This window comes from Dipodomys spectabilis, unplaced genomic scaffold, assembly GCF_019054845.1.
Source record: "Dipodomys spectabilis isolate Male_0828 unplaced genomic scaffold, ASM1905484v1 ptg000024l, whole genome shotgun sequence".
Taxonomy (NCBI): domain Eukaryota; kingdom Metazoa; phylum Chordata; class Mammalia; order Rodentia; family Heteromyidae; genus Dipodomys; species Dipodomys spectabilis.
Window position 1 is genome coordinate 581,367 of NW_024870701.1, and position 14,930 is coordinate 596,296.

At 40.2% G+C, this 14,930-nt stretch overlaps 1 protein-coding gene across 1 annotated transcript in view; it reads left to right on the forward strand.

The window, feature by feature from the left end:
- Myom1 (myomesin 1) overlaps positions 1 to 14,631 on the forward strand; it is a 132,295-nt gene extending 117,664 nt beyond the window's left edge. The window contains exons 32-38 of the mRNA XM_042675326.1: positions 1,004 to 1,042; positions 1,136 to 1,241; positions 5,652 to 5,815; positions 9,327 to 9,363; positions 9,616 to 9,638; positions 11,841 to 11,896; positions 13,840 to 14,631. Coding sequence (XP_042531260.1) covers positions 1,004 to 1,042; positions 1,136 to 1,241; positions 5,652 to 5,815; positions 9,327 to 9,363; positions 9,616 to 9,638; positions 11,841 to 11,896; positions 13,840 to 14,133 — 719 coding nt within the window. The 3' untranslated portion in view covers positions 14,134 to 14,631. The remainder of the gene's footprint in view (positions 1 to 1,003; positions 1,043 to 1,135; positions 1,242 to 5,651; positions 5,816 to 9,326; positions 9,364 to 9,615; positions 9,639 to 11,840; positions 11,897 to 13,839) is intronic.
- Positions 14,632 to 14,930: the final 299 nt, after the last annotated feature.

Here is a 14,930-nt window from a genome sequence, read left to right on the forward strand (position 1 = left end):
TTATTAGCAAAGCAAGACATTTTTCATAAGATGTTAAAAACAAATATATAATGATTATGGAAACCTACTGTCTCCCATTGGAGTTTTAACTTTGTTCCTTAACAAGAACTTTTAACAGTATTGCTAACAAACAGAAAAGACTGACTTTGGTTTTTACCTTCCTACTCTTGGTAGAGGCAAAAAGTATTATTAAGCTGAGAAAAGCCAGGTGGCCTAGATGGTTAATTTTAAGCATTGATGACATAGATAAGAATACTTCCTGAAATGTGAACTAAGGTTTCCTGGGACTTAAAAAGAAAGAGAATTCTGAAGCCAAGAACATTCTTGGAACTGACTGTAGCTCTTTCCTTAGAATGTAAATATGCTGTTGATAATTATGAAGAATTAGAGGGAAATATATCAAAATAAGCAGGTGTTTTTTTAAATCATAAAATTGAGTCATTTCTTTTTAACATTTTTTATTATCTTTAAGTAGCTGTACAAAGAAGCTCTCTGAGTCATTTCTTTAAAGGGTACTAATTATAATTGATCAATAAATTCACTTTGTGTCCAATGCCCTTCACTAGGTATGACTGTGTGTGTGTGTGTGTGTGTGTGTGTGTGTGTGTGTGTGTGTGTGTGTGTGTGTGTGTGTGTGTATGTGTGTGTACCAGTAATGAAGTTTGTACTCAGGTCTCGCACTCTCTCTTGGCTTTTTTGCTCAAGAATGGCACTTTTTCACTTGAAGTATACCTCCACTTCTGTTTGTTTGGGGGGGGGTTGTTTTGTTTTTTCTTTTTGCTAACTAGCTATTCATTGATTGGAGATAAGATAGGAGTCTCTTGGATTTTTCTGCCAGAGTTGGCTTCAAACTGGAATCCTCAGATATAATCCTCCTGAGTTAGCTTGGGTGTGAGGCACCAATGTGTAGCTAGTCATAACCTTTTGACAGCTAATAGTTTGAGATCTGACCTTACATTGAGCAAGTTCATGTTAAAGTTTCTTTATGAAACTCTATCCACAGCCTTCAAAGAACTGATGACTGAAGTATGCCGGAAAATAGGTAAGTCTTAATTTCCTTAACTCAGCAATGCTTCATCATTCTCCTGCCCAGATATATTACACCTACATGAAATATATTGTTTTCATCTTTCAGCTTTGTCTGCTACTGATCTGAAAATCCAAAGCACAGCTGAGGGCATCCGACTATACTCTTTTGTTACTTACTACCTGGATGATTTGAAAGTGAACTGGTCCCACAAGTAAGTAAATGAAAACTTACTTGCTGTGTGGGAATTATTTCTTCACTGGGAAGTAGAGGAAGAAAAACTGAGTGTTATTAATTCTCAGATTAATATTGAGGATCATAGGACAGAAATACCAGGCTATCCCCTTATTGCGAAGTTGGCTCTTTCCCTCTTTCCCTTTGATCACTTCTTCCTTCATAATCTAAGTGTCACAGTTCACAGACATCTCTGTAATGGAGGCTTCACTGATGGTCTCTAGATAGTTGTACAGGAGCTGTGTATTTTGCCTGGCCTCCAGAGGTACATTCTCAGTCCTCCTATTCTGTATGTAGTTAACATGTGCTGTGGTCTCAAACAAAATTGAAGATGTGTGCACCAAGAGGTACCACATTTCCTGTTTCATGAACTAATGGACTTTTACCAAAAAAGCCTCATCTACATGGATCTCCAGCCTCACTTCTGGGCATTAGCATGTTTCTCTCTTGTCTACCCCTGGAGACTTTCAAGATCTCAGAATGACTTCGAGGATATGTGTTTGAACTGGATATGTGTTTGAGCCTGAAGATCTATTTTGTGAATTTATAGAGGGATCACATTCAGCTTTAAGTCTAGGATCCCAAGAGAAAATAAGTTTCTAAACCAGACCAGTCCTTTCTTTCCCAATCCTCACAATCCCTGTCTCCTGGCTTCCTAGAGTCATCTGAACTATAAGAGAGAAGAAACTAAAAACCATGCTTCAGAGCACCACTGAATAGAGAGGCCTGTAACATCCCCAGGAGGATACAGATAGCAGTTTATTACATTGTTCCTTCCTTCAGTAGGCATGGACCATATGTTGGTCACTGCCCCAAGTCCTTAGGTCTACGAATTATTCCATAGTGTCAGCTCTTTGCAATAGGTACTTCTTATCCTAGTGCTGAGAAGGCTTAAGCTCAGGGAAATGACATAACCAAGGTCACGCAACTAAGATGTGGGTTGAGAGCAGTGTCCAGGAAAACTCACTACAGATCCAGCTCATCATGACACACACATTCCATTCAAGTCGCAAGACAATGCTAGAATGAAGTGAAGGGAAGGATGGGGAGAGGTTGCTCAAAAGGTGTTAGCTGGCAATTAGATAAATTCAAATTCTGGTGAGCTACTACAGAGAAGAGTGAGAAGCGATAACAGTAATATACATTTTAAAGAGCTAAAGGAAAAGTTTTTAAAAGTTTTCACAATGAAGAAATGACAAACGAGGTGTCTGTGGCTCACATCTGTAATCCTAGATATTCAGGAGGCTAAATAGGAGACTCTAGCAAAACGCTGGACCAGAGACACAGTTTAGATGGTAGACTGCTAGCTGTGACTAAGCTAGCTGAATGAGTACTAGGCCCCTGAGTTCAAGCCCTGGTACTAACAAAAAAGAAAGAAATGTGCTGAAGAAGACAGATATGTTTAACCCCATAATACTTTATATGTTTTAATATCTTATATTGTGTTATATTACTGTTATCCCAACATTTAGTAGGCTGAGGAAGGAGGATCTCATATTCTAGATCTATATATATATATATATATATATATATATATATATAGCACATATACATATAGTATATATATTATATACATATATACATATATATTGTATATTCTATATATATACTATATACATATATTGTATATAATATATATACTATGTACATGGATAGTATATATATATATATTCTATGTATATATATTATATACAATATAAACTGTATATAGTATTATAGACTATATAGTAAGACTGCCTCAAAACAAAAAACATGTTGCCCATTAATATATACAATGTTACTGTATCTGTTAAAAATTAATTTTAAAAAACAGTCTAGGACTGGTGGTAGAGCAATGGTAGTGCACATATCCAGCATGAACAAAGCCCTGGGGTCAATCACCAACAACATATACACTCACACACGCACACACACACACACACACACACAGTCTAGTTTGAGTAGTTAGCCACACAAAGCAGCCATTGTGTTTTCCTTAAAATGCCTTTACTTGTATGTTGAATAGTGTTTTGTTACTAGTATTCATCATTTCCTGTGTTCAGAAAATGTGAAGTGATAAAATTCTGGTATGGAATGCTTGGGGTTTCATTCTTTTGTTCTGTTTCTTTCAGAACATATTTAAGGAAAATAATTATAAAATAAATGAAATTCTAGGAAATTCCTCTGTGACATTCAGAACATTCTAATTTATCCTTCTGAAGAATGAGAGAAGGAAAATTAGTTGAACCATTAATCTATTATGTACTCTAAAAGAATTAGTTAAAAATTGAGAACATTGGTGATATGTCTTAAAAATGACTATTAGACTAGTAAGACATGAACTTCTCAACACTGATCTTCTGAGCTATGTGAGTTTTTCATGAATTTTTGAGCCTATGAATGACTTAGGATTCAAGGATGTGGCATAATGATAAAGAAACTTGGTCTTGCTGGGGACCCGTGGCTCACACCTGTAATCCTAGCTACTCAGGAGGCTGAGATCTGAGGATTGCAGTTCAAAGCCAGTGTGGGCAGGAAAGTCCGTGATACTCCCATCTCCAATTAACCACCAGAAAACCAGAAGTGTCACTGTGGCTCAAGTGGCAGAGCACTAGTCTTGAGCCTTGAGTTGAAGAGCTCAGGACAGTACCCAGGCCCAGAGTTCAAGAACCTAAGGCTGAGCAAAAGAGGAAGAAGAAAAGAAGAAGAAGAAGAAGAAGAAGGAGAAGGAGAAGGAGAAGGAGAAGGAGAAGGAGAAGGAGAAGGAGAAGGAGAAGGAGAGGAAGAGGAAGAGGAAGAGGAAGAAGAGGAAGAAGAAGAAGAAGAGGAAGAGGAAGAAGAAGAGGAGGAGGAGGAGGAAGAAGGGGAGGGAGGAGGGAGGGAGAGGGAGGGGGAGGGGGAGGGGAAGGGGAAGGGGAAGGATAAGAAGAAAGAAACTTGTTGGTCTTGAGTTTACTTGCAATCTTAGCAAGTCATATAATTTTATGATTCCCAACTTTCCTTTATATAAAATATTAACATGCTGTTTGAAGCATTTAATATAGGTATATTGTCATTATGAATGCTTGTTGGATATTAAATAACTCAATGTATTCATTATTACAAAGCAGAGAACAGTCTTTCTGTCAACTCTCTAAGCCATGTATGTTCATGCTGAAGTCTGTGGAGTACAAATGGGTTTGTTTTTATCCAACATCTTATAGCATTTTAAGTTTTAAACTTTGTCAGTTAGATGAAGAAATATTCTTCAAAGAATGAAATGATATAAATATTTGCATAAAAGCTAATGCTTTTCAGTGAAAAATTTTGTTTTTCAAAGTGCATCTTTGGAATTACATTCCAATAGTAAACTTGGAATGTGCTTGTTTAATATAACGCTTATGATGTTACATTATGAAGTAGAAGGAATTCATAATATGACACCATCCATAGTATTGGTAGCCATTCTGTGAGCATTTTTGGTACTTCTTCTCAATCTTTTCTCTGTTTTTGTATACTGTACTTTTTCTTATGTCTTCACATCTTTATAAACTCTTCATGAAGTTCCTTTTAGCAGCATGAGAGCATAACTACCTGCCTTTTTCTTACTTCATGTTACAGTATCATTTAGTCAGATTAACCATAGCAAGAGATGTATTTCCTTTTGTTATCTAACAGAGAACACAGCTCATGTGTCTGTTCATGACCTACTGTAGAATATGGAAAATCACAACCAGGGGCAGAGCACATGCCCCATTCCTTTTGGCAGCCACTCTGCTTTTCTTTCTCGTTTGGCTCTACTTTTGAGTACATATTAGCATACATTTTAAAATAGCTTTGAAACAACATACGTCAAGAGATGTCAGGCACAGATGAGCCCCCCTAAGTGTGCTTTTGACCAGCTTACAAAATCCAGTTAAAAATAGCTCATCTCTGTAAAATATGCAGCCAAATAGTATATAGTTTAGCCTTTCAGCTATAAAGATTTCCTTAACCCTAAAGCAAAAGCAAAGGTAATTAACTTCACCAATTAGTGTTGTAGTTTGCCTGGGGCCATAGCCTCTTACAAGAAACAAAATAAGTGTTGAGACTATCAGACCCAAGGTCTTGGAATCCAGCTGCTATGTTTCAAGGCCCATATTTTCTCTGAAACAGAAGAATTTTCCTGTTTATTAATTGCAGTTCAATGCTTCAATTTTGAAAAATAATTATGAGTTACCCCAAGTTTTGATACAGAGTTAAAGATACACATGAAAGTCCTAAGGCTAATATATATGTATATAAATTATCATGTAATTAGTAAAAATGCCCAGAGAAGTTATGCTTTTTGAATGCCTATAGTAGTTTATAGTATGACCTTTAATGAGAGACAGAAAAAATATCGTCTCTACATGAAAACAAACAGTAACAATGCTTTCTTTCATTTTAACAGTGGGACTGATATTAAGTTCACAGACAGGGTTAAAAGTGGGGTCACTGGGGAGCAGATCTGGCTACAGATCAATGAGCCCACTCCAAATGATAAAGGGAAATATATAATGGAGCTCTTTGATGGCAAAACTGGGCACCAGAAAACAGTGGATCTTTCTGGACAAGGTAAGCACAGATATTCTGCATGTTCAAATTTACTATAGAAGAATAAGTCTTTGAAAAAGAATGAGAGAAAAAAATTAATGAGTGCTGGTAGGTCATGCCTTTTATTCTAGCCACTCAAAAGGCTGATATCTTAGAGTCATGGTTTCAAGCCAGCCTGAGAAGAAAAGTCTGAAAGACTTTATCTACAATTAACCAGCAAAAAGCTGGGCTAGAGGCATGACTAAAGTGGTAGAGTGCTAGCAGAACAAGTAAATCCAGCAAACACTGGAGTTCATATTTCAGTGTAGCAGTAAAGCAATACCATTAAAGATGAAAAAAAACCAGTACTTTGATGATATCAAAAGAATGATGATATTGGTAATATTAAGGAGCAGAAGTTCAACAAACTAAGTTTCAGAGCCTAATTGATTTTACTAGAGAATTGTGAATAGGCAGCATCCCATTTAGAAAGCAGAAAGATACTCCCTTGGCTATGGAAAAACATTTGGATTTTGTAAAGCAGCATGAGCAGGATCAAGGAAACTATGTCATGCAAAAAAAAAAAATCAGGTTAATTCACATCAGATTTCTTCAAGCTGTTCTCATAGGGAGATTCCTTAGCAATCTTTGGATGACTAAACCTATTCTGCTTGGTTACTGTGACTCATTTTTTTTTAACTGCCCTGTTTTTAAGTTCAGCTTGATTACGTGGCAAGTGGCATTGTGGCAAATGGCATTAATGGCTTCATTCTGCTTTTATCTGGTCTGTTGGGGCCTAGTACAGGCCCCAGTCTAGAACAATAGCCTTTCATGGATTGTATTCACAATGACTTTGATAAAGCAGTTTTAATCAGTCAAGGTGAGAGGAAAAAGCATCCAATGGGTGGACAATCAGTGGAAAGGAAGGTGGAGATGGTAAAGGTAGAAAGAAAGCACAGATTTTACAGGATGATGCTCACAAAGCCAGGCAAATTGACTCACAATCTCTTCTGTAAGAACAGACAGTGAAAAGCAATTGTTTATGGCAATTTTCCTCTGAGCAAAGTGCCCAATGAACCAGTTTCCTTAGAAGGACTGCCTTACCAAGGGTAGAGGGACAAGTGTCAGCCTCTGCAAAATTAGAAGAGAATGAGTAGGAAGAAGCAGAGACAAATACATACAGATGAGAAGAAAAGGAAGTTGATCAGCCTGTGTCCTTATGGTTACCTGTTTTCTTGTCATCTGCTAAGAGAATAGAGGGTCTGGAGAGAAAAAAGTAGGGTAAAGAGAAGAAAGTAATGACAGATGCATACCAATTTCAAGATTTCCAAAGAGCAGATTTCAAAGATACACAATTATCAGTAAAAAGATGAAAATGCTGTCATTTTCTCCCTCCTGGTATTACATTCTTCCTGCTGTTCCTTCCTAAAGAAATGAGCTATACACATTTCTCTGGGTATTCAAGTACAACCTAAATGTGTCATAGCTCTTCCTGGTTTTCATCCTCGGAGAGCTGAAAGTTTGATTTCGAGAGCAGCTTTTCAAGTCTGCATTGAAGCTCCCCCCACCCCTTTCTTGTATGTGTGTGTGTCAAATCCTCTTCTCACCACACCCATTTTGCCTGTGAAGCATCACTGAGAGCATTGAAGGAATAGGAATGGTTGCTCCTGACATTGAACATGGACTTTCTGGCCTATGCTTAGCCCACTTTGAAAACATACCTGATAGAAGGTTTCCTCTGCAGTTTATCTGACTATTGAAAACAAAATGGGAAAGGGGAAAGCAATGTGTGAGTAGATACACTTAAAACTTAAAAAATAAAGTATTCTGCTGGGCACTGGTGGCTCACGCCTTTAATCCTAGCTACTCAGGAGGCTGAAATTTGAGGATTGTGGTTTGAAGCTGGCCTGGGGAGAAAAGTCCCCATGAGACTCTTATCTCCAATTAACCACTCAAAAGCTAGAAATGGTGATGTGGCTTAAGTGGTAGAGTGCTAGCCTTGAGCTCAAAGAGGCTCAGGGACAGTGCCCAGGCCCTGAGTTCAAACCCCACAACTCTCTCTCTCTCTCTCTCTCTCTCTATCTCTCTCTCTCACTCTCTCTCTCTCTCTCTCTGTCTCACACACACACACACACACACACACACACACACACACACACACACACACACACACACACACACACACATACCCAAACACACACAGAATATTCTATTCTCTGATTCATCAAAGTATATGTAGCTACCATACTCTGGAATCTCTCTTAAGCCAAATGCTGTGGATTGTCTGACTATTGACTGACACCAAACAGAGAGTCTTGAGCACACAACCCTCCCAGACCCCCAAGTATTGGTAGGGATCAGGACAAGGCCTATCTTTCTGCCTGGTAAGCCTACGTAGTCTTTCAATCATTTTACACATGAGAAAAGGTACAACCTAGCAATTTGAACCTTGACTTTATACTTACTTTTTCCATCCATGAAATGGCTGGTGCTAGACTAACATTATCTTAAGAATTCTCTAGACTTAAGGTAGTGTGATTCTTAAACCATAGAGAGCTGAAAAGCTGAGGTAAAGATTTCAAAACAAAGCTGTTCTTTGCCTAAAGTTTTTCATCAAAGGGCAGACTCTGCAAACGCAGTTTTATTTTAGAACACTGTAGTTCTTGTTGCCTTCTCTTCCCAGTCTTTTAACTCCATTCATGGTAGCATAAGAAATATTGCTTTAAGTGAGCTTTGGCACACACTGTGATGACTGTAACTTACTTTGCTTAAAGACTCAGACCAGAAACCCTAACATAAAGACATTTAAACTGTCTAGCTAGCCAGCAACTTATGACATTGGGATAATTTAATAAAAGAAAGCTTTTTGATGCTCAGGAAGCTTAGTAGACAACCACTTTTACTTGAAGCAGACCTTTGTTTCTATTTTTGTCCCTTGGATGGAGCTGAGCTAATACCATTGCCTTTCTGCTTAAAGGGTTGAAGGTCTCTCACTGAGATGAAAGCTTCTAAAATTTTTTATTTTATATCTTCTGCCTAGAAAGAATTTGCTGGTTTTGTTGGGTATACTGATTTATATAGAGAGTGAACACACAGGCAGCCTTATTCTAAGTTGCCATGGTTAGATCTGGACTGATCACAATGGCATGGCCTAGTGAATTTTAGTCCCAGTACTTTATCAGGAGGAGCACTGCACTGATCCAAGTATGTGCATGTATGTAAAAGGTATAATGAAGCTCATTAAATAAAAATTACAAGCAAGATACTTGTAAGGGACGGGGAGGAGGATGGGCTTGGGAGAGATGGGGAGAAAGATGGAAAAGGTCACATTCATCAAGATGCATTGAACTTATAACCTGATTTATGGAATTGAAACCTCTTTGTACAATGACATAATAATAATACTAATGAGAGGGGTTAATATGATCAAAGTTTATTATACACACATATACAGAAATATCACAATGAAAGTCATCACGTTGTATAATTAACACACACTAATTCTGAAAAGGGGAAACAGGCTTAATTTTTTTTCTTCTTCTTTTTCTTAAAGCATTTGATGAAGCATTTGCCGAATTCCAGAGGTTAAAGTAAGTTCCCTTCCTGTCCAGCACCCATTCTGTGCAATAATATCCCCGGAAGCTGGTGGCTGCTGACCCACCTAAGTGTTAGCTAGAAAGAGTCTTTTGTCTCAGCAAGTTCAGGAAAAGCCCCGCTTACAGCTGTTACGTTGAGCTGCCAAGCGTCTCAGCAGCAGTGAAATGCAGCCAAGGTCAGCTACTTGGAAGTAACTCTAAAACAAAACTCTTCTTTGTGTGTTTGTTTGTCTCTCTCATCCACAGACAAGCTGCCATTGCCGAGAAAAGTAAGTAAAGCCACCTTCATTCACACACTCTGATGCAAATTCAACAGAATTTTGCTTGGCTGTTGTAATTACAGATGGAGGAACATGAAAGGGGGTTCTTTCTTTCCCATTTCTTTTCTTTTTGAAATCTTAGGTGGTGTACATATGTTTTCATTTTAGTCTTTCAAGAATGTCTGTGGAAAGAAGGTCTCAGGTTACATGGTCAGAATGTCACCAAGCTCCTACTTCAGCTACCCAGACAGCCTGAGAAAAGCTCTTACTTGCAAATCACACAATAGATTGATAGTGACTTGAAGACATAATGTGTCAGATAAAAGTGTATTCCTGAAAGAAAAGAAACATTAAGAAACATTTGTCAGTCTGACATCAGTTAGGCAGTCATGTAGCTTGTTCCCAATCAGCACTGTGCATTTTCCTGAGAGTCCCTGGGACTAGGAATTCCTTTCTTAGAACACACCCACCTGGCCAGTCTTGCAGGCTCAGAAACAAGAGTCTGCTACACATCTGTCAGCTTGCTCTCGTTGCATACATACTTTCAGAACTCCTATTGCCCTGTAAGGACCCCAGGAGTCCCTGACTCACCCACCATACTAACTGGGCTTCTTCAGTGTAGGAGATGGAATTGAAAAATGGCCAAGGGTTGATATGGTCAAGGGGATCCTGAGCTTAAGTGAAGATGGGAGAGAGGACCAGGAGAAGTAGAGGAGGAGTGGGAGGAAAATGATCTTCCTCTTCCACAGTTGCTCCAGTCCTCCAAAGTAGGAATTTGAAGCCTTCCCTATATTGGCCTCCACCTCTTCCCTTTCCTTTCCTGGCCAGGCCCTGCATGTGTGAGACACATTTGGGTATGGAAGCATGACCAAGGAGGGCCAGAGCAGGAGGGGCTTCCTTTCTTGTCTGGTAGGCAGGATGCCCCCCACCCACCATAGACACACTGAGCAAAGCCCACACCCATGAGCAGTTTCCTGCCTCTCCTGGTGCTTGAGCTCCTCTGAGAACAAGAAATCTGACCCTCTAGGTCATTAGAACCAGAGGAGACCTGAGATTTCATACACTTACGAGCCATACAACAGTTACTTCAAATAGAGTCTTCCAAATGGAGTCAATGTACAAAGTAGGTAATGCTGAGCAACTTCTGTTAAAGCTGAGATGAGGCTCCAGCTCTTATCTCTGTCTCCCCTTCCCCACTGCCTCTCGGGCTGCCCTGACAAATCCCACAGACACTGTGGTGCAGGTTTGCAAATGTAATGTCACAGGTCTAAGACAAATATAGCCCTGTACATTCTACAACCAGGAGACTATAGCCCACCCAGCAAGTGACTGCTGTAATATCACACAGCAAGTCACACAGAGAACCAGGGATGAGCCAGACTTATAAGTGGTGTAATGGAGCCCCCAGGAGAATGAAGTCATCTCACTCAAAGCTTTACCAGACTCAGTGGAAAAGGGATTTGTAGAAACGAACATCAAAAGTCATGAGGTAGGCCTAAAAATGCAAGGCTGGTGGCTATGTTAGTGGTAAAGAGGAAGTTGTGTGGAGAGTACCTCAGAAAGGTGCCTTCCCCAGGAGCTAGCTGCACCCAGAACATGTGGCTTGACTGAGGAAGCAATCTAGGAGTTCAGCACCCATCCTGTACCTTATCCTCTCATCTGGAAGCCTTTATCCACAGTCAGAACCACGGCCTGCACAGCACTGCCAAGAATTAGTAGGAGAAAAAATATGGATGCTCTCTGGGAAAGGCTTTATCTGCACAAGCCTCCAGAACATCCAGCATACAACCTTCCTATTATGGAGCCAGTGTTTGCCATAAGGAAACCCAGAAAGGGGTCACACTCAGCTTAGAAGCTATCCATTGAGATGTATCCTGCTGTCATCAGCTGAGCCCCTCTCAGCTGCAGAAAGGACAGGGCTGAAAATAGCCGTGAAAATTGTAGAGCACGCTTTCACGTGACTATGCAATCCCAAGGTGGTAATTTAAGTACAGCTACGGGTCCTGCACACATACACAATATGTGGGCATAGAAGGATTAAAGTCCAGCATAACCAGATCATTTTCTGATTTGGCATATTGAAAACAGTATGAAATGACTGTCAGGAGATGAAAATCTAAATTGGGAAATTTATACCTTGGGATGGTCTTGTGAGCATGATTGCTGGCCCTCGTCACTGCAGAGATTAACTAAGAATGTTTGTATCTGCAGATCGTGCCCGGGTGTTGGGCGGGCTGCCTGATGTGGTCACCATCCAGGAGGGCAAGGTGAGTAAGGAATATTCCTCTACAGCTTCTACACTCTGGAACACGTCCCAACACCTGATAATATGCCCCACCATCCATCTTATTCCATGGCTTCCTTACCAAACACAGGGTTACAAACACAGTCAGAGCTGGGTGGCTCAATCCTAGATACTCAGGAGGCTGAGATCTGAGGATCTGTGTTCAAAGCCAGCCTGGACAGGAAAGTCCACGAGAATCTCATATTCAGTTAACTACCAAAATGCCAGAAGTAGAGCTGTGGTTCAAGTGGTAGAGTGTCAGACGTGAATGAAAAATCAAGTGAAAGCACAGGGCATGAGTTCAAACTTCAATGCCTCCAACCCTATCGGAAAAGAAATGCCAAGTCACGATAGGATGCAAACAGATACTTTAATTTATCCAATTTTACCCCTACAAAGTAGGTAGCAAGTGACTACAGGAGATGCTACTCCTTTCCTTGCCTTAGGTGTCTAGCTATTTCCTTTTAACTTCTGAATATTAGTAAGAAGCAAACACAGGAATAGAATTTAACATGTGTCATAAATTTAATATAATTAACTATTAGGGAAGCGAAAAACCATGATACAATATCATGTCACAGCTACCAGAATTGTTATAATAAAAGAAATGGAGCACAACAACAAATCCTGGAAAAGATGTAGAGAAATGAGGGCTGGGGATGTAGCTCAGTGGTAGAGTATTTCCTTAGCATATGCAAAGCCCTGGGTTTGTTTCAAGTGTGGAGGGGATGGAGACACTGAATCACTTGTACATGGTTGATGGAAAGATAAACCAAAATTATATAGCTTCTTAGAAAAACAATTTGGGAATTTCTGGAGGAAAATATGAATCAACCATTTACCATTCCACCCAGCAATTGCACGACCAGGCATTTATCCTAGAGAAATAAAAACTTACATTCGCACAAGATGTGAAAATGTTTATAGCAACTTTATTTATAACGACCCAAACTTGAAACATTGAAGCAAATATGTCCCAACCATGGCATAGTCATACTACTCAGCAAAAAAAGGACCAGACTATGGATATAATAAACAGTGTGGGTGGATCTGCATGGAACCTGAGAACAAAAGGCAATTCTGGGTTACATATTGAAGACTCTATTGGTATAACTTTTTGAAATGACTCAATTTTTTAAAATGGAAAACAGATCAGTGATTGCCAGGAATTAGGAGCAAAGTAACCCAGAAAAAAGGCCAACCCCAGCTTGGAAATCTGTATCTGTGTCCATGTGCTGCTTAGGATGGTGAATGATTGTTTTGTAAAATTGGGGCAAGGTGGATACGAGGTACGTAGGGTTGCTATTACTTCTTACAACTGCATGAGAATTTATAGTTACAAGTAAGACAAAGTAAATCCATAGCCTAATTATAAATAGTTCTAGAGTCAGTGGACTTCAGCACAGACAGAGCTCTTTCATTTCGTATATGTTTGGCAGAGCCTGACTGCAACTGTACAGCTTGGATGGGGTTCTAGGAGCCAAGTAAAATGCAAAGGATGAAAATTAGTTACATGTTCTGGAGCAGCTGTTCCATTCCACTGCTGGGCTCTGTGATACAAATGAGATGCAAAGTGAACAGGTGGTGATTATGCCAATGAGGAGACTTCTTCATTGAGGCAGCCCAGAGCCCACACTGAGCCAAAGGCATCTCTGTTTATGAAGAAGGCCTGCAAACAGAACTCCTGCATGTGTTTTGATGACAGGCATTCTAAACACTCAAAGCCCTGGCCCTAAGAAATCTCCTCACATATTACTTCAAAATGTACTTCTCATAGGTACAGATAAGGAACTACCTTAAGCCCAGATCAGGGAGGTTTATATTTACCTTCTCAAAAGGTCACCATTTCAGCCAACCAGCAAGACTAGTGAAGTCAGATTATTGTGTCTGATTTAGAGCTCTCCCTCTATAAATCCTGTCTTGCAGGCTCTCAATCTCACATGCACCGTGTGGGGAGACCCTGCCCCAGAGGTGTCCTGGCTGAAGAATGAGAAGCCACTGGTCTCAGATGACCACTGCAACCTCAGGTTCGAGTCTGGGAAGACAGCGTTCTTCACCATCTCAGGCGTGAGCACTGCTGACTCGGGCAAATACGGACTGGTGGTGAAGAATAAGTATGGCTCGGAGACCAGCGACTTCACTGTCAGTGTGTTCATCCCGGAGGAGGAGGCCAGGAAGGCCGCAGCTGAGCCCCAGAAAGGCAACATGAAGTCTAAGTGAATGGAGACTGGGCAGGTGTTAGGAGAGCCAGGCTGAGCCACCAGCACCACTTGAGCTGTTCTGTGTGAATGGTTGAGGCTGAAGATAAGGAAATTGTGATTGAGTTCTCCTTTCTATTTTGTGCTGGCATGAAGGAAAATATTCCTATTTTTAAAGCACCAGCTAGTAAGATGTTCATAGTTTTTCTTCATCTACAACTTATGTGTTGAGAAAATACCAATAGTAGAAACAGTAGGAAATGATTTTAAGGAAAAGAGCCAAATCATGTTGGAGAGATGTGCCAGAGGGCAGAGGAATGTGCTGTGGGACAGAGTTTGAACTGAATGGGGTTTTTTTTCCAGCAAGTTCTCCAGGACAGTGGTTACAGTTGTGCATTCTACTAAATAGGGGCAGCTGTGATGTCCATAAGTGTGATATGCTTTTACAACAGTGAGGTGCGTGTCTCCTGGCAGCCTCGTGATCTGGTGCCTGCCTCTTCACTATGAATAAACAGTCTCCCACCTGTCCTCTGCCTCCCCCTGTGTTTCTCTCATTCTCGCTGGCTTGCTGTGAGCAGACACAGCTGTCCCTTGCTTGCCACTGCTAAAGCATGACTTACGATGTACATCCTTTTGGTTAAGACAGTATCCCCCAAACTGAATCAAAGACAGTTCTGAGGTCCAGAGGTCTGAAATCACTCTTGATTGTTTTTTTCCCACATAGCTAAGCCAATCTCTTAGTTAAGATATTCAAGGTCAGTTAAGGGTGATAAGATGGCAACTAAGGGCCCACAGCTAAGAACAAAGGGCATGGAGGTA